The sequence below is a fragment of the Globicephala melas genome, chromosome 13 (assembly GCF_963455315.2).
Source record: "Globicephala melas chromosome 13, mGloMel1.2, whole genome shotgun sequence".
NCBI lineage: Eukaryota > Metazoa > Chordata > Mammalia > Artiodactyla > Delphinidae > Globicephala > Globicephala melas.
The window spans coordinates 38,227,352-38,247,216 of NC_083326.1; the positions used below are offsets into that span (position 1 = coordinate 38,227,352).

Below are 19,865 nucleotides of genomic sequence, written 5' to 3' on the forward strand. Positions count from 1 at the left end.
GCCCACTCGAGGGGGGGAGCACTTCATGCCTGTACCACTCAGTTAACTTTTAATCATCTTGCCTTGTTTCCTCTGTGTCCTCAGTGGTAGTTGAGATGGGGGCCTTAATTTACCAGTGCAAGCTATGCTGCTTATTGTGAAACCACATGAAATATTAGATTAAACTTAATTCATAATTTTGTGCTAAATCAGGAGCTGCCACATACTTAAATCCAGGATAGACCAATAGAACGGACTACCAAATAATGAGAAAAAAAGTTGTGAAAATGCCGTTAGTTTAAGTGTTCCTTTAAATCCTCAAAATGCAACCAGTGCTTTATTTTAGAGGCAAGGCAGCTCAGAGACCACCTCTCTCAGGAGACCCTGTTATGTGATAAGTTGCTGCTATGCCAGTGTTTTGGCATCCAAACAGTCTCTCCCAGACTGCCTCTTGCCACTCACTGGCTGTGACTCAGAAATCTTTTATCAGACAATGTCCCTCTGTTTGTGATTTCAGAAGTGGGATGTTTGTGGGCACACATCCTTATGTTTCCTATAGCACCCAACACCCAGGCCTTGCCCAATACCCACCTTGGTAGAGGCAGCACTTCAAGTAAACGCAGCCATCTAACTGGATGTTTGCCAATATCCAACCAATTCGTCTCACGTGGATAAACTCATATTGAGAGAAGGCCTCCCAGATGATAAGGGTGAAATGCAGTAGTGAGGACCATGGTGAAAGCAATACAAGAACGAAGTGATGCTTTGTAAAGCTTTATTACAGGGTGGATTTAGCTGTTGGAGATGTGTTCTTGGCCATGGCGTATATCACTGGGTCACGCATACAGCCTTGATGTGGACTCTGCTGAGGGGAGTGCGCATCCTCTAGGTGGGGTGTGTAGGGAGAGAAGAGTGCGTATCTCATGGCAGTGAACATCAATCACAGAATTCTCCACTGAGGACAAGAACTCTCAAGGCTCAGGGCACAATGTAGGCAGGCAATGGACATAGCTTCTTAGACACTGTACTTAAGTTCTTGATAGAACAGCAGTCCAAAGCAATTCTATACACAATTTCACATAAAAACTTCCTTTTTGTAAAATGAATAAACAGCAACAAAGTACATAAAAAGATGTGATCTCTCAGACCTGTGATATCCAGTACTGTACAGTAGTGACTAACCACAGGTAGCCATTAAACGTAAATAAAATTCTGCTTGTCTCTCTAGTCACATTTCAAGTGTTGCATAATCATGTATGTCTAGTGGCTTCCGTATTGGAATAGGGCACATATAGAACATTTCCATCATCACAGTTCTATTGGGCAGCCCTGTCTTAGACCACACATGCCTTGTTTTTACATAACAAATCTCAGAATAACTGCTGCAAAGCCCTTTCATAACATGCTATATTCAACAAAGAACAGGGACATTTACTCGATTTAATATACTTTTATAAGATACAGCATCCTTTCATCCTTTATTTTTACAACCCCTGGCTCACATGGAAGGCCAGGGATGAGTCAGCATGCCACTGCATACCTTGGAAAAGGGCCCATTTCTCTGGCTGCAGAGTGGCCAGTGTGGGTTCTGGCCTTTGCCCCACATTGTAGCCAACGGCCCGGGAGCAGCTCAGCCTCTAGGGCTCTGCACGGTCTCCAGGATGGAAAGCTGAGGTAAATGAAGGTGCAAATTTTCTACATCTTAAAGCAGTTCATCTCCTCTGCCCTCCCAGGAAGCAGGTGGGCCTGACTGAGAACACACTCCCAAGTTCAGAAGTAATCGCTCAAGAAGTCACATTTCTCAAATCACTTTCTCTTCCTCTACAGATCAGTTACCTTTTTCTTTTTTCACAGCATGAAGAGTGGCAAAGAATACCTCGGAGAGCAACCAGAGCAGGGACACAAACAGCCCTCAGAATAGTTCAAGACCAACACAGACACCTCGTCCCTCAAGCAAAAGCTGCACAGTGAGGGACAATCTATTAAGGGCAAGATTAAACCTCTGGGAAAACAGCTTACCTTTACCAAGGCTCCAGTTCCCAACTTTATACCTTTAAACTGTTTTTTCTTTAAATGATGTCATCCCTTGGGAGAGATGGAGACACAGATTACACTTGAGGATCTCTGTTTAAATCTCTGGTGGTTCCTGAGGCACACCTGCTCCCATAGGTGGCTCTAGACCATGGCCACACAGGTTCTAGACAGAGTGTTGGGATTCTAGAATATAGGCTTGTTGAACAACTTAATAAGAAAAACTGTTTTCCTTTAAACATGTGATTCTAAAACAGACTGCTGTGACCTTAATTACCATCCTCACAAATCATGTTTTTGGCCATTTAAAAAAATGGGAAATCACCTTGAATATTATAATATCAATAATAGGAAAAATTCAATCAAGCACAAGACAAATTTAAAAATTAGTCTTACAACATTCTTCTATAAACACAAGCTTATAAAGCTTAATTTAACCCAAAGGTGAACTTCCATTTACAGATGTTGATTTAGGAAGTTGTTTAAACTTCTGTAACCTTTACAAATTTCAGGACAAGTTCTTCTTCCATAGATAGACAAGTTGTTTTTTTATACCACCTACTGACGGGCTTCTAGATCAGAGCCCATTTTCCACTGAGACTGCATATCTGAGGATGGTTTACACTGGGAATGGACTCCTTTATTCCCTTGTCACTTCCAATCTTAGGCCTAATGTTCTGAGCCAAGAAGCGCTCTGATGTTGGTTGAATTCCTCTAATTCTGTAGCCAGGTCTACCACCAGCTGCTGTGTGCTGAGCTCCAGTCAAAATGACCTAAATCAGCATACCATCAAGGACACCATTTTTTTCTGAGGCTGGATAGAACAGCTACAAAAGCTTGCCCAGGCATCCATCTCTTTCTGTATAGCAACATTTTAGATTCTTATTTGAAACTTGGGGTTTACAAAAATATAATTTTTCCATTGGGTACTCAATTCAAATGTTTTTTGGAAGGGGTGACTGCTTCTGTCTCCTAGCCCACTGCTGTGCCCAGAAGTGTCTGGCTGTCACCCTGTGGAACCCCCCTCCCAGAAAGCAGCACAGGGTTAAAAAGCATTTCTAGGCAGGGTCTCTCTGAAGGAAAATGAGACTTCTGGTCTGTTTTCTGAAAGAGCAATAGCCAAGGCCTCTGCTTAGCTAGGCCAACTGAATAGTCCAAGTACTGCAGTGACCTATCGCAGTCCAAGAAAGCCTGCCGCTCACAGAGGAACAGAAGGTGTCCTACTTACCTCGTGGTGGATTTAATGCCATACCTTTAATGTGCTGCACCAATCCTCTGTGGAATATCTTTATTTTCTTCCAGTTTTATTTAGATATAATTGACATATAGCCCTGTGTATGTTTAAAGTATACAGCCTAATGATTTGACTTACATACATCATGAAATGATTACACAGTAAGTTTAGTGAACATCCATCCTCTCATATAGATGCAAAATTAAAGAAACAGAAAAAAAGTATTTTTTTCTTGTGATAAGAATTCGTAGGATTTACTCTCTTAACAACTTCATATATAATATATAGCAGTGTTAATTATATTTATCATGTACGTTACATCCCTAGGACTTATTTACCTTATCTGGAAGTTTGTACCTTTTGACTGCCTTCATCCAATTCCTCCTCCCCCCACCTGCTGCCTCTGGTAACCACAAATCTGATCTCTTTTTCTAAGAGTTTGTTTTGAAGTATAATTGGCCTATAACACCATGTTAGTTTTTTCCTAGTGTACAACACAGTGATTCAATATTTCTATACATTTCAAAATGATCACAAGTCTAGTTACCATCTGTCACCATACAAAAATATTATGTAATTATTGACTATATTCCCCACACTGTATATTTCATACCTGTGACTCATTTATTTTATAACTGGAAGTTTGTACCTCTTAATTTCCCTCACCTATCTCTCTCCTTCCCCCAACTCCTTCCCCTCTGGCAAACACCTGTTTGTTCTCTGTATCTATGAGTCTGTTTCTGTTTTGTTTGTTCATTTGTTTTCATGTATAGATTTCACATTAAAGTAAAATCATATGGTATTTGTCATTCTGTCTAACTTATTTCACTTAGCATAATACCCTCTAGGTCCATCCATGTTGTCACAATTGGCAAGATTTCATTCTTTTTTTATGGCTGAGTAACATTCTATTGTGTGTGTGTGTGAATATATATATATATATATATATATATATATATATATATATATATATATACCACATCTTCTTTATTCATTCATCTATTGATGGGAACTTAGGTTGCTTCTATATTTTTAGCTATCGTAAGTAATGCTGCAATAAACATAGGGGTGCATATATCTTTTCTAATTAGCGTTTTTGTTTTCTTCAGATAAATACCCAGAAGTGGAGTTGCTAGATCATATGGTAGTTCTACTTCTAATTTTTTGAGGACCCTATATACTGTTTTCCATAGTGGCTACATCAATTTACATTCCCAGCAACAAGGTTTCCCTTTTCTCCACATTCTCCCCAATACTTATTTGTTGTCTTTTTTAGGGTATATCTTTTTTTTTTTTTTTTTTTTGCGGTATGCGGGCCTCTCACTGTTGTGGCCTCTCCCGTTGCGGAGCACAGGCTCCGGACGCGCAGGCTCAGCGGCCATGGCTCACAGGCCCAGCCTCTCTGCGGCATGTGGGATCTTCCCAGACCGGGGCACTAACCCGTGTCCCCTGCATCGGCAGGAGGACTCTCAACCACTGCGCCACCAGGGAAGCCCCTGTTGTCTTTTTTTTAATAGTTATCCTGACAGGTATGAGATGATATCTCATTGTAGTTTTGATTTGCACTTGTCTGATGATTAGTGATGTTGAGCATCTTTTCAGGTGCCTATTGACCATTTGTATGTCTTCTTTGGAAAAATGTCTATTCAGGTCCTCTGCCCATTTTTTTAAACTGTTATTTATTTATTTTTGGCCATGCCATGCAGCTTGTGGGATCTTAGCTCCCCAACCAGGGATCGAACCTGCACCCCCTGCATTGGAAGCATGGAGTCCTAGCCACTGGACAACCATGGAGGTCCCCTCTGCCCATTTTTTAATCAGGTTTTTTTTCTTTTTTTTATGTTGAGCTGCAGGAGCTCTTTGGATATTTTGGATATTAACCACTTATCAGGTATATTGTTTGCAAATGTCTTCCCACACTCAGTAGGTGGTCTTTTCATTTTGTTCATAGTTTCTCTCCCTGTGCAAAAGCTTTTTAGTTTGATGTAGTCCCATTTGTTTATTCTGTTTCCCTTGCCTGAGCACAAAAAAAAAAAAAAAAAAGTCAAAGACCATACTGCCTGTTTTCTTCTAGAAGTTTTATGGTTTCAGGTCTTACATTTAAATCTTTAATCCATTTTGAATTTATTTTTGTGCATGGTGTGAGAGTAGTCCAGGTTGATTATTTTGCATGTAGCTGTCCAATTTTCCCAACACTATTAATTTAAAATGCTATATTTTCCCCATTGTATATTCATGCCTCCTTTGTTGTAGATTAATTATGACAATATAAGTGTGGCATTTCTGGGCTCTCTTTTCTGTTCCATTGATCTATGTGTCTGTTTTTGTGCCAGTACCATACTGTTTTGATGACTGTAGCTTTGCAGTATAGTTTGAAATCAGGGCGTGTGATACTTCCAACTTTGTTCTTCTTTCTCATGATTGTTTTAGCTATTCAGTGTCTTTTGTGTTTCCATACAAATTTTAGAATTATTTTTTTTACTGCTGTGAAAAATGCCATTGGTATTTTGATAGGGATTGCAATGAATCTGTAGATTGCCGTGAGTAGTATAGTCGTTTTAACAGTATTCTTCCAATCCATAAGCATGGTATATCTTTGTGCACCCTCCCCTCCATCCCCAAATCCCTCAGTGTTATTTTTTAAATAGAAAGTAAAAACCTTAAGACTCCAAAGAAACCAAAACCCAGGCATCTTTAAAGTATTTGCCTTTCTTTACCAGCAGTTTTGTAATTTCAACCCAGATTAAGAAATAGACACAAGAATATATATGGTGGTGACCAGCACAATTAGCAACAGCATCTCACAAGTGTGAAGTATCATTCACTTTAATGCTTCTCAAAAGTCTTTTAGAGAAATTTAACCTCTTGAATTAAAAACACTAATAGAGGCAGCCAGAATGAGTGGCGACAAGGAGAGAGGAAGTGAGCAATAGAAAAAAATCCTTCAGATTCACTAAAAACTACTAAACCGATTCCCAATAAAAAGAGACACGCTTTACCTAGCTGTAACCAAGAAATTAGTTGACCTAGCTTACTTCCTCTGAGAATTTTTTAATCCCTAAAATAAAATTAACATTAGATTTATTCAGTCACTTCCTTCCAAATGTGACCTTTTATTCTAAAGCAGTAACTCTCAGCAGAACACCAGGGGCCCCCGGAAGGGCATCAAAGTATTTGTTCACTAAATGGTGAAAAAAAAAATGCGTCTTCCTTCTGTTTGCCCATCACAATCCCCAGTGATACAGATATTCCATGTTCATATTCAGTGCCGAGGCTCTCATAAACCACTAAATCACATGCAGAATATTATACGTTATTTAGAACCATAAGGAAATAAACATTGATACTCTATGCACCCTTTTCAATAAAGTGATTAAATAAACTCAATTGTCTGGAATATACAGGCCTAACTCTTGTAGGTTCCAGACTGGGGGGCTCACATGCATCATATATTATTTGACAAATGCCCGCTTGGAAGAGCTCCCTGTCTCCCTGATAGTGGAGATGCAGAAGATGGGATGGGGGGAACAGTCACAGAAGCCTGTGGGGTGGATATATTATCTTTAGCTCTTTAGACTACAGGACTGCATCCTGTCTCTAAATCACATTTGCCCAGATTCAGGAATGCACAGTCACAGAGGTTTTGAAAGTGAGGCACAGGGGACTTCCCTGGTGGCATGGTGGTTAAGAATCTGCCTGCCAATGCAGGGCACACAGGTTCGAGCCCTGGCCTGGGAAGATCCCACATGCCACGGAGCAACTAAGCCCGTGTGCCACAACTACTGAGCCTGCGCTCTAGAGCCCACGAGCCACAACTACTGAGCCTGAGTGCCACAACTACTGAAGTCTGCATGCCTAGAGCCCGTGCTCCACAAAAAGAGAAGCCACCACAATGAGAAACCCGCGCACCACAACGAATAGCAGCCCCCACTCGCTGCAACTAGAGAAAGCCCACGTGCAGCAACGAAGACCCAACACAGCCAAAAAATTAATTAATTAATTAATTTTTTAAAAGGCACAGATAGAATTGGTGACCTGATGATCTTTTGGCACCGCCCCCATTGAATACCTGCTGCAATTGTTGACCCTTCCCTATTTTCAGAGGCAGAGTTTCTTCACAGGGAGCCATGTGACCCTGGGCTGAGGGTCTCTGTGGAGGGCTTGGCCACCACCTGGGCATCAGGCCCCTCAGCGTGGCTCTTCAGTTGCTGAGAGCTCCTCACAGCGCCTTGCCCTCTGGACACCTGAGCTGCTGATGACCTGCACTTGAGTGCCCAGGACAACACTTCTGAAGTTCTCTGCAGGCAAAGCTTTAAATTTTCATTTTGTTTTGGTGACTTGGTAAATTTTTTTGAGAAAATGAATTTTTACATAACAAGCAAGTGAATGAGTTGCAGAACAGTTCAGATTTTTAAAATGCTACTCTAATTTTTGTTTCTACATCACGAAGGAGCAAAAACAAAGCACACGGGTAACACAATACCCGTGAGGTTATTGCTAACTTGTACTGCCACAAAGATTGATGCCTAATTAATCTGGAGTTACAAAGAGCACATGTCAGTGCTTCTCACTCAATTAACAACAAAAAAAAGGAAACCCAAAGGGCCTGGAGGCCATTCCGAGCCACGGTCCTTCTGATGAACCCAAGAAAAGGTTTTGCTGATTCAGAAGGGGGCTAGCCTATGGAGCCGTTTAAAGTCCTGCACCAGGAGAATGAAAATTTCCAGTTATGGCATTAAACTCTATTTATTTAGTATTTGAAACATGGTGTACATTTCTGAATTTGTATAAACATTTAGTACATCTAAAATCCACAACTGGTAGACAACCTGTGTTTTCTTTTGTGTACAATTTCGGAGTTTACATCTGGATATTCTGGTGTTATGGAGAGACCCAGTCTGTGAACCTAATCAAACTGCCTCATGACCATAGTTACTGTGACAGAAGTGATTTGCTCCTTAAAAGGGATGTTCCTTGCACAGAAAAGGTGTCACGCTTTGGAACTACTAAGCCAGGTGTCAAGGAAACAAGAGAAACACAGCTGACATGATGAAGAAAGTCTGTGAAGGGGACTCCAAGATCCATGTTCAGTGCACAGCGGGCTACACAAGTCACTCGGTGACACCTAGGCATGGGCACCCCTTTCAGAACCTTTGGGTGTCAGAGTCTCCTCACCTCCCACCGGAGGGGTTCCTTCCAGCAGGAGCTTGCACTCTGCATGGGCACACACCTTAGGGCACCAGGGGGTCACAGCTGCAGCTCTGAGGTGCCCACCAGGCCCAGGGCTCTGGCTTCTTCCGGAGTCAGACCGCTCTTCAGGGTCCTCCGCACTGCAGCGGCGCCGGCAGACCAGAGGCGAAGGGACAAGAAGAAAAGGCGGTGTTAGCAACCGGGCACGTGGCAGTCAGGCCACAGGCCTCCTTCCCCCGAAGGACTCCCAGAGGAGTCACAGCGCTCACGGACACTTGGCCCCGTCCTACTCCTGCTGAAGTGCCCTGGCTGGCTGGCCGCCAGGGCAGGAAAAATCTAGGGGCTGCCAGGGACCGACCTGAAGATGACACAGGCACTGACCTGGAAAGTCAGGCAGATAGGGTACCTCGTAAGAGGAGGGGGGCGGAGGAGAGGCCCACCCTCATGAGGTGTCTGAGAAATGGTGCAAACTACAAAATGCAGGTGGCATGTTGAGAGCTCAGCCTTTCCCAGCATAAGGAGCAGATCAGAGCTGGAAAAGGAATTACTGAGCATAGGAAAATGCAAATTCCAGTGATGCAAATTAGGTAAAATAATCCCGCAAATCTGCAGGGACATACCTCTGTAGAGGCCCCGCAGCAAGGCATTAACGGAACCCGGCACAAGGGGTAGCTGTCAGGATGAGCTCTCCACGAGCATCAGGGTCTTAGTCTCAACTCATCAAAGGGCCTCTACAGAGAATAACCAGTGACTCCTTGTAGACTGGATGCCAAGGAGCAAACTGCCAAACTTCTGAGTGGATTTGGGGGATGTTCTCTGTGAAACACACAAGGCTCAAGGAGGACCAGTGACCTCCCCGCCCTGAGGTTTACAACTGGCAGCTGGAGGCACACTCATATTTAACTGACTTAGAATTGGCTTATGTTTAGCCTGACATTATGGGTTTTTCATTGTTTAGTGTTGATCAATTTCGATGTCAAAATAAAGGCTGAATAAGGCTGCATGATGAGGCAGCTGCCCCTTCCAAGACTGGTTCTTTCATTTGAAAGGTTCCTAATTACATTTTCCTTAGTTGATAAATTGTATTTGGCCTACTCTGTATGGAAGTCATACAGAGTTTTGGGTATTCTATTTTCAGAAGAGATGTGTTACAGATCTACCATCTACCATAAATCCTCAGTCAGCCGGAGTCCCTAAGATCCTCAGGGAAGGCCCTTGATCAGAATGTGGAGAAAGTAAAGCTCACCCTTAGTGTTTTCCCACCTTCCTTGCCAGGCCTAATTCCCCATGCCCCCTCTATGACAAGAGGGCCTGTGTCCTCTGAGGCCTCCCCAGAGGTGAGGGTCCCACCTCGTGTGTCTGCAGCAACGCCCAAATCGACGCCTCCCCTGGGCAAAAGCCCACTTAGCCCACGGACAAAGAATCGGAAAGAGCTAGGCCTCTGGTAGAACAAACAGCGGCTAATATCTACTAATAAATACTTTCTTCTCTCCCAGGAGTCAGCACTCTGATTGGGAGCCAACACCCAATCCATCAGTCTGTCAGTCAACAAATACTTCATGGAGAACCTATTGTGCGCTCAGCACTTTAACTCAAAGAATGGACACACTTAGGGAAGATTCACAGACATTAAGCATGGGTTTATAGATGCACAAAGCTCTGTGGTGAGGGGTACCGTCAGATCATGCCACCGCACGCTGCTGTATTTTCAAGCCCAGCTCAGGGCCCTAGAGCCACCCGTCCGCAGCTGTTCCTACACTGGCTAACCCTCCCGCAACCCCGGACCCCTTGGGCTCCAGACTGAGTATTTAACTCATCCAGACAAAATGTTTGGCTCCAGAGCCTTGGCTGGAGGCAGACTGCATTTAACTGAGTAATGGAATTCGTTCTATGGGGCAGCAATAAAAATACTAGTTTGTAATACCCTTTATGTTCTTTAAACACTCCTTCAAGTGTTTGTTAAAGAAAGATAATAACTTTAATGGCAGAAAACAAGATGAAATATTTCTCATCCTTGACAAGGACTGCTGAGACCTCTTATCCAAGATCCAAAATTCTGCCTGAATAAGTCCATGCTGCACTAGGAGGGCATCTCACGTTTCCTTAGCAGCAGGAGGTGGCATGGGCTAGGAACCACACCTTTGTGCCTTGAGGTATACACACGTGGCCAAATGACCACAGAAGACTCCACGAACTGATGGCATTGAAAGATGCCTCTTACAGTTCTGTTCACATGTCTGCTTTAGCCCTAGAACTATAGGGTTCAGTTCATGTAAATACTTGAGTGAGGACCCTGGCACCTTACGGAACAGGCAATAATCTGCTAATAGATATGGGCATCGGGCCAGCCTATCTGGGACCAGCTCAGAGAACAGAACAAAGGTTAATGGTGCTGCACCAGCCTTGCTGCCCTCTGCCTCACGGTCTACTCGCAGCTTTGATGCACGAGACCCCTGAGGACCCTCCTGCCCCCTCCAGCCTGGGCTTTCCTCTGCTGTGGGGAAAAGCCAGTATAAGTGAAGGTCCCTTTGCTTGCCAGATGTGTCCCTGAAAGGCAGGTATTCATAGAAAAATCGGCCCCATTTATGGAGTCCTACTTTCTGCGGGCCTTCACGACAATTCAGATAAATTCTCCCAGAAATACATTAACCCTGAAAAGGACCTTAAGAATTTGAACCCTTCCCTTGTTAAAGACTCTTGAAAGAAGGTGTGAAATGAAGGTAATCAGTTGAAATCAGTTTTGTACCCTGATTCCAGTCCTGCATGCAAAGGGCCTGTTACGGTGTCTGTCCATCTACCTGCTCGTCAGTTAACTCATTCATTCAATAAACGTTACATGAGCCTCCACCTTGAGCCAAGTGTCCCACCAAGGAGGCCGGGAGCTGACAGGAACACGGAGTGAGGGGAAGGGCGCAGGGCAGCAGACCCTGTCCGCACAGGAGTTGGCTCTCACGCAGAAAGTTTCCAGAAAGCAAAAAAGGGCTGAGGACATATGAGAATGAGAGGACCAACACACAGGAGCTGGCAGGATATGGAACTTGCACAACAGGAACAAGCCTTCCATCAAATAGGGAATTCTCAACTAGCACTTCTCAAATGCTGGCAGGCGGGGGGCAGGGGGGAGGGGTGTAGGGGGGAGGGCTGGCTGACATCTGATAAGATAACGTCCGGGCCCCTCTCCACTGCTCCCCCTTCCTGCTTCCCACTTGAATGCCCTGGCTGCAGCAGAGCTGCTCGCCAGCCTGTCACATGTGACAGCCTCCCCGCCCCGCAGCTGCTTAACAGAGAACAGGCCCTGGAAATGTTTATCCCTGTCTGCCTCGCGCTCCTTCCATAGATGGCATGGGGCACTCTGCCGGCACCAGCAGCCACTCGATGCCCCAGGCACTTGGGACGGCTCTCACGATGTCAGCAGCGGGGTCTGACACAGAGGTGCCTCTGCTGTCAACACGCAGCACAGGGGGGTCTGGGGCTCACGGAAGAATCATAAGTTCGCTTTCTCTTACTTTCCCCCCTCCCTTGAATTGAAAAAAAATGTTTTGATCCTACAAAGTGCTCCCAGGCAACTCTTTGCTGATGTGCATCTGAGAATAATGGCAGTGGTGGCTGCCATTTCCTGAGCACTACCATGGATTCCCTCACCCCATATCTGTGGAAACCCTACAAGATGGCGACTGTGCTCATCTCCCCAGGGAACGAGCAGCAGCGGCATAGAGAGATCGAGTCTCTGGCCCCTACGTACACAGTAAGGGGAAGAGAAGGATTGGGGCCAGGACGTTTGAATCAGAGCCCACCCTGGAAACAACTGTGCCCTGACGCGCCTGGCAGCAGATGTTCTGACAGTCTTTCATGTTGATGGCAAATGGACCGAGTTTTACTTCCATGTGACGGAAACCCACATGTGTGCTCTTTCACCTTTGGATCACTGACAGGGTTTTTTTTTTTTTTTCATTTTTTGCACATAATGTCAAGCAATTTGGAAATAAGTTGTGTGTGTGTGTTTTGTTTTGTTTTTTTTGTAATCCCGAAGATCCTAAAAATTGTTCTATCGAGTATACTAAGAGCACTGTGTCTAGGATGACAGGGGCTCATAGCAGAACTTGAAGATATCTTACATGTTTGCTTCTTGGGATTGGGAGGTAACTGGCCCCACTGGTATTCAAATGCTGCTTGTCGATTTGTACAGCCCTTGTTCCTGGAGGGACCTGTTTGCGACTGGAGAAAAACGGCAGGCCTAGTCCTGCCTCTTTGGACTTAACTACTGGGAATCGTTTTAAGGTGTATCATTCTTAGTGATTCGATGTTAGATATTCTGTGGGATTTTCATGGGTTTGGGTTTTTTTGGTCAACGTCAATTATTTAACCATTTGGGTTATTTTTCTTACTTCCACCCTCCGTCATAAAATCCCATCCATTAAAAGAAGAGGTTTCCCAAACTGACAGCATTCTACAAAATAACTAACTGACTGGTACTTTTCAAAAGTGTCAAGGTCATGAAATGTTTGTTCTCCACAGATCAGAGGAGACTAAGGAGACAGAACGACAATGCAACGTGGGACCCTGGGTGGGATCGTGGAACAGAAAGAGGGCATTAGGGGAAAATGCTGAAACCTGAGTCAAGCCTGCAGCTGAGTTAATTTTCTGATGCATTGTCCGACCGTGTGCAGGGTGTTAACATGACGGGAAGCTGGGCGAAGGATGTAAGGCAACGCTCTGTGCTATTTTGGTGATGTTTTTGTTAAGTCTAAAATTCTTTCAAAATCAAAAGCTAAGAAAATAAAACGTGGAATAACAATGACAAGAAGCCAAGGTTCCCAGACCTGGTTGATTTAAACTCAACTTCTTAGACTCAGCCTGGGCACAAAGACCCAAGGTCTCTGGGAGAGGCCCTGACAGTGCATTCTAACCTCCCCAGGAGATTCAGATCCCTGACTTAGAACACTGCCATCTGAGTGAGATGCGGGGAAAGGGGGCCACTCATGAAGGCAACGGCCTTTGTGGTGATAGGGCTGAAGTCTCCGAATTCTGCCTAACCCGGAACTAAGTTCACTCATGCTGAGATGGCTCTCGGCAATATTATGGTATCAGGCGCTTTCTACAGCCACTGGTCTGGCCACGGTCTTGGCTGCGCAGTGCCCCTACCCCACTTCCCTCCTCCATCTGTGGCTACGTTCACACCCCGTGCTCCTCAATAATCTCTTTGGTTCCTAGGTAAGCACTGAACAGAAAGCAATCAGTTGGAATGCAAAAGCAGACTGCTTCTTATGAGTCACGTTGTTGGGGAGGACAGGGAGAGGATGGAATCTGGCCTGGGTGGAAAGAAATGAAACAGTTCTCTCCATTGCTTTCTGAGCTCAGAGTTCTCAGCATTATTGCAAGTCCTGGGCAGGACAGAACTGCCTTCCCCCTTTCCAGATGAAGTCTAGCTCTTTAGTGCTTACTGGGATGTCACAACAATACTAGACACATACATTGCTAACAATCCAGGCTTCCGTGCACAGGGGCAAGCCATTGCACCAGTGTCCTGGGGGTAAAAAGAGAGGGGAAGATGGGTCTGGTCTACAAATTACAGCAGGCCAAGTGAGGTGGACAATGGTGGACGAGGAGCCAGGAGGGTGATGGGAGCAAAGTGATAAGGGGGCAGGTGTGGTTTCTGTGCACAGGCTCATGGGTGACTTCCCTGGCAGCTCCTAAACGCTTGCAGGCAGCTTCACATTCCTACCATGTTTGGGACCCTTGGACAGAAGTGTGAAGGGAAGGAGGGTGCTGAGAACCCGTCATAGGTGCCCCGCTTAACCCTCACAACCATCCCGGGAGGCTGGCACGACCGTCTTCACTGTATCAAAGAAGACGGAGGCTCAGTGAGGCCAAGCCATTTATACGGGAACAGTCTCCTCGGCTGTATGACTGTGCAAATTCCCAAGCATGGAACTGGATTCCATCTGAACTTGGTAGCAAAGGCAATGAACTACTGTAACCCCCTGCCAGTAAGGTGCTTGGCACTTTCCAAAGCACCCTTCCTAGAACCCTCTACTTTGCTCTCACGCAGGAAAGGCAAATTCTCAGGTTCCTCTTGTTTACTGATTCTCCCTCCTCTTGAACTTCCACTCTGGGGAAAAAGGGTGCCTGGCATACAGACAGACACAGTGGAGGACACACAGCCAGCCTCCTTTTTCAAAGCGCTAGTTCCCAATTTGGAAGGGAGATTTGTCCGAAAATACAACAACCAGAGAGTCATTCAGGGCAGTGAGACCCTTCCAAGCTCTTCCGGCACCACCTGTCTAACCCCAAAGCTTCTACCTAAGCTTCTTTCCACATCAGAGTCCTGGCTACCAGCCTGACCCTGCTCTAGAGCAGGGGGCTGCTTCCACCCCCTTGGGCTTGGGTACAAGGCCCGTACACCCTTGTTTAGGACCTGTCTCCAGGTGACTTGGAGTCCGTTCTGATAGCACCTGCTCTGATCTGGGCCTCATTTCTCTCACCTGTCCACAGACTCCGTCAAACCCCTTCACAGTCCCTTTCCTGTGCCCATCCAGCCCGGCCTCCAAGACCTTCCCAATGCAGAGCCAGGCTGCAAATGCCTTCCTTACTTCCCCATCTTCCTTTTCTAGTGACAAGGGCTTGACACCCACCATAGGTTTAAAGTCAGCCCCAGTGAATCTTAGAGCCGCTGTCAGCTCCATCCCCTCTGGTCACTGTAGTCCCGAAGCCTTACGTTGGCCCTCTAAAATGCAGTGACTCTCCACCTGGGTTTAGGGAGAAGATTTTGATTCTCTCTTGGACTTATTCTATTTATCCTCCTGTCATGTGTCCTGTGCACAAGGGTGGCTGCCCTTAGCTGTCTTTAGAGGAGGAATCAGTCCAGCTTTAATGAGCCCGAAGAATAATGAGGTGCTGAGTAAATAGTAATGATGTTGAGAAGACAAAAATTTGATTGAGAAACTTTGGTCCTTTCCACTAACATCTTATTTTACTGTATTCTAAGAGCATCCGTTTTAAAGTCTCTGGCCCATTCCATTGTCCCTATAAAAGAATATAAAATTTTTAAGTAGGGAAGAACTATGTAAATAACACGCAGGGAAATTTTTCTTAATGGGATTAGTGGGAAAATTCCTGAACATTTTCAAATACCACTTTGGAAAATTAGAGACAACTAAACTAAGCTGAGTGCTGATCAGTTCCAGGGATCAATCTAATATTTTGTGAGGCATATCTCCCATTTTCCCTAAAACAGATTCAATATTTTTTTTTTCAGATTCATTCGTTCTCCTTCTCCACGGAATCCTACTTAACAGATAGCATGGCAACACCCCTCAATATTCTGTAAAATAAGATTTTAGTTATATCGAATCAACGTGAATATGTCACATGACTTTCAAGAGGACTGTCGAAGCCTCATAAGAGACGGGGTGAGATGAGAGCCTGAAGTCAAGTCAGAGTTCAGTGTTCCTTTCCTAGCAGCCCCTAGAACCAGGCTTCTGGCCCTTCCCGTTGAGAAACTGTTCTTATGTCCCTAAGACACTGTTAGATTATTTGTAGGTCACATCGAAGTGATTGCATTTTTAAAGAAATATAGCCCTGAGCCCAAAACTGCATGGTCACGTCACAGGTGGGGCCCAGACTCCCCTTGAAGAGAAACTCAACAGGAGAGGGGGCATTCAGCCTCTCTAGCAGGAAAGAGAAAAAGGCCAACTATGAGTCCCTAATCCCTGCTCTGCTCTGTGATAGTCCAGGGTAATGGCTCCATGCAGACAGCCAGCTGGGCAGAGACCCTCTTCCGAAGTTGGGTCCCACAGAAAAGAACACAAGGGGTCCTTTTCTTCCCCAGGCCCCAGGCCCGTCCTGCAGAATCACAGTGGGAAGGAGATCTCAGATGCCCGTCAGCTTCAGGGTTTTCTAGGGAAGACCAACATCCGGGAGGCCTAAGAGAACAAGTAGCCCCGGGACAAAGGACTTGCCCCAGTATGATGAAAAAAGAAACCCAAATAAGAAGAAAACAAAGAGCTTGGAGAACGCTCTCCTTGGCCATCTCCACCAGCCGACTCGAGAGCCGTGGCCAGAATCTGGGGAAGCATATGAGGCATGTTGTGTTGACATTTCACAGGCTAGAAATCAACTGGACAATTCGCAACATTTTACTTAATGAGACCCCGATGGCACCAGCTGGGAAAACAACAGAAGGGGCAGAGCCTGGGAACCTGCGAGTCCATTACGGTGCCCTCGGTGCGTCCCAACTGGCTGCATATTTCAGGCTTTAAGCAGCACATTTGGTGGATGTAGGCCTAGCCACCAGCATCAAACACGAAAGCAGATGTTTTAAGCCTCTCAGAGGATTCTTGAGGGGCTTGCAGGTCATACATTTCTAGGTTATGAGCTGGATTCTGTTTGGTTTCTTACAATAGCTGGACTATTATTGTCTTTAGCCAAATGAGGTATAGCCCAAATATGCTGGTTATTCGTTTATCCACTTGCCACATGGCCACCATTACACAATCAAATCAAACGCAGCATCGTTTCAGGGTGAGGCCCCAGCCCAACACTTCACATCGATTTTGCAAACTGTTTTTTTCTCATTCCTTTAACTTCTTATGAAAAGCTAGAGTTTACATCCCTTTATATTAGAAATCAAAGTAACTTCCCCCATCTTACATTTCTGTGGATGGTGCCATTACTAATTAATTAAACCTGCTACAGATAAACATTTACATACATGCAGTGCTGTATTTGTTGTAGTAACTGCATCACAGGACAAAATGTGTTGGGCTAAATAAAAAGAATATAGGGCTGTTTTGCATAAGATTGGAATGGAAACGATACCACAGGAAATTATTTTATGTCAACCACAAAAACAGGCAAAATTTCTCTCTGGCCAGATTGAAGAGGAAAACTCATTATGACTGTGTTATTGTTCCCAGTGACATTCTGTGTCTCTCTAATAATCTGTTTCTCTCCAGACCAGAGGGCAGGGCCAACACTCTTTGCCAACACAGACATGTAACCTATAGGAGGAGTACATACCCTGGGCCAGGCCCCTCTCAGGCAATCTCCTTTACTGAGGTCCCTGACCCAACCCTGCCCACCTTCTGGAGGGCACTCCCTGACCTGGCATCCTTTCTCAACTCCTCTCCCGTGGTCTGATTCCCCACATGCTTTTCCCAGCTCCTCCCAGTGGAGACTCTTGCACTAAGGTTGCCCACTGCAGGAAGGCCAGGCGTTAACTGGTGCAAAACTTCTGCCATTTGGTTACTGGTTTATTGAAGTAAATAAGAGGAGGGCAATAAAGGACAAATGCTGAAGATAATCTACTTAAGGCACCTGAAAAAGCCTCTCATAAGTTTCATTCAAAAAACTATTTAAGAAAGAGATTTCTGTTCACGAAAAAGAGCAAGAGAAAAACAGGCAAATGGTATGGACAAGCCATACACAAAAGAAGAGATGCAAATCACGAGAGGCTCGACCTTCCTAGTACACTAGCAGGGAAAAGTAAGCTAAAACCATAAGGAATACTATTTCACACGCTTCAGACAGGCAAAAAGCCAAGTGCTTTGCTGGCCTGGCCTGGAGCATGCAGTGTGGAGAGAGTGTGGGTCAGCCTCACCCCTTTGGAGATGAGTTTGCTCCCCAAGATGTGCACACCTGGGGATCCTGCAGTTCCAGTCCTGGCCTCATACCCCGTTGACCCCCTCCATGTTATCGTGCATGGGGTCCCCTGGGGATCTTGTTAAATGCAGATTCTGAATCAGTTGCCCTGGAGAGGTCCCCCTGAATATGCATTTCTAACCAGCCTCCAAGAGGTGCCCATACTGTCTGAGGAACAACTTTAAATAGCAAGTCCCTAGCCAAGTTCTTACATGGGAGCACCAAGAGAATGGCAAAGAATTCACAGCAGCACCAGGAAATAGTGAAATGTCGGAAAAAATAAATGTAAAGGTCTTAGATATTGATGTTGGAGCCCACAAACATATTTCTGAAGATGTAAAAAGCCAGTGCCCCTGAATGACAGTTTTCCATTCAAGAAACAGAGGGAATGTGGCAGGGGGCGCACAGAGTGGAACAAGAGTCCTTCTCCTAAGGCCACTAATCACCCAAGGGGCCTGGGCAGGGCCCAACCGCAGAGGTTCTCAGGTGGTCAGCTTGGGTACAGCCCAGACATCTGGAATTTTTAAAGCTCTGCAGAAAGTTCTAATGTGCAGCCATGGTTGAGAGCCACAGTTCAAGAAGTTACTCAGGGGCTTCCCTGGTGGCACAGTGGTTGAGAATCTGCCTGCTAATGCAGGGGACACGGGTTCGAGCCTCGGTCTGGGAAGATCCCACATGCCGCGGAGCAACTAGGCCTGTGAGCCACAACTACTGAGCCTGCGCGTCTGGAGCCTGTGCTCCGCAACAAGAGAGGCCGCGATAGTGAGAGGCCTGCGCACTGCGATGAAGAGTGGCCCCCGCTTGCCACAACTAGAGAAAGCCCTCGCACAGAAACGAAGACGCAACACAGCAAAAATTAAAGTCTTTAAAAAAAAAAAAAAGTTACTCAAAGTGTGTACCAGCAGGATGGACCTCATCTAGGAGTGTGGTGAAAACAGACTCTCAGCCACCCATCTCACTGAATGAGAATCACATCCCCCAGCCCCAGCCCCCAAGTTCTGTGGTTTGAGAAACTCTGCTTCTCCCTGGTGGAAGTGTCAAGTGATACTTTCTTTTCTGGGGAAAAATTCCTGTCAGAATCTAAAGCCAATGATATAAAAGGAGCAGGGTCCGAGAGTCTGCAGCAATTTGGTTTAGTGTTCTTTACCCTGGAAACAAGCATGGCAATGGGTCAAACAGAACCAAGGCGTCCAAAATATGCAGCCCAAAACTCAGTCACCTCTTGTACGAATCTCAAAGGTGGCAGCGCCTGGGGGGCTCTGAGTATGAGTTCTTACTGAACTCCTGCCTCCTGACAGCCACTCTCCCTCCTTTCATTTTTGGGAGCCAGGAAATGAGGAGGCAGCCAGATTTCCTCTTTACAAAACATCATAAATCCCTGTCCTAGGGATTGAGCTTCAGTGACCAGCACCAGGCCAAAGCTTGGGGGCTGAGGTCTCTTCTGAAATGCACTAGGGCCACGGCCATGAAGGCAGATGTCAAAGGTTCAGAGAACCCTGCTTCTCTACAGTGAGCCATCCCTGTGAGAGTCAGCATGGTGCCCACAGAGGCAACTCCACACCCGTCATTCGGCGGATAGGGGCAGGTAACAGGCTGAGACTACAAGGGCGAATAAGTCGCTTTGAATCCTCTGTTTGGTAGGAACAAAACACAACTGGTGAACCTAGGCTAACATGAACTATTTTAAGCATCCTAAGGACCAAAAATCGCTTGCTACCCCTGGTTTCACCTTCAGCATGTTCATGAGCAGCAGTGAACCCCTGGGGGAACAGTCTCCAGCCCAGAAAGTAGC

The 19,865-nt window shown here is 45.5% G+C and overlaps 1 protein-coding gene across 5 annotated transcripts in view; it reads right to left on the minus strand.

The window, feature by feature from the left end:
- Nucleotides 1-758: 758 nt before the first annotated feature.
- FHOD3 (formin homology 2 domain containing 3) overlaps nucleotides 759-19,865 on the minus strand; it is a 501,308-nt gene continuing 482,201 nt past the window's right edge. For all 5 annotated transcript variants that reach the window (XM_060283165.2, XM_030876573.2, XM_030876572.2 and 2 more), the window contains one exon: nucleotides 759-8,574. In XM_060283165.2, the coding sequence (XP_060139148.1) occupies nucleotides 8,492-8,574 (83 nt within the window). In that variant the 3' untranslated portion in view covers nucleotides 759-8,491. The remainder of the gene's footprint in view (nucleotides 8,575-19,865) is intronic.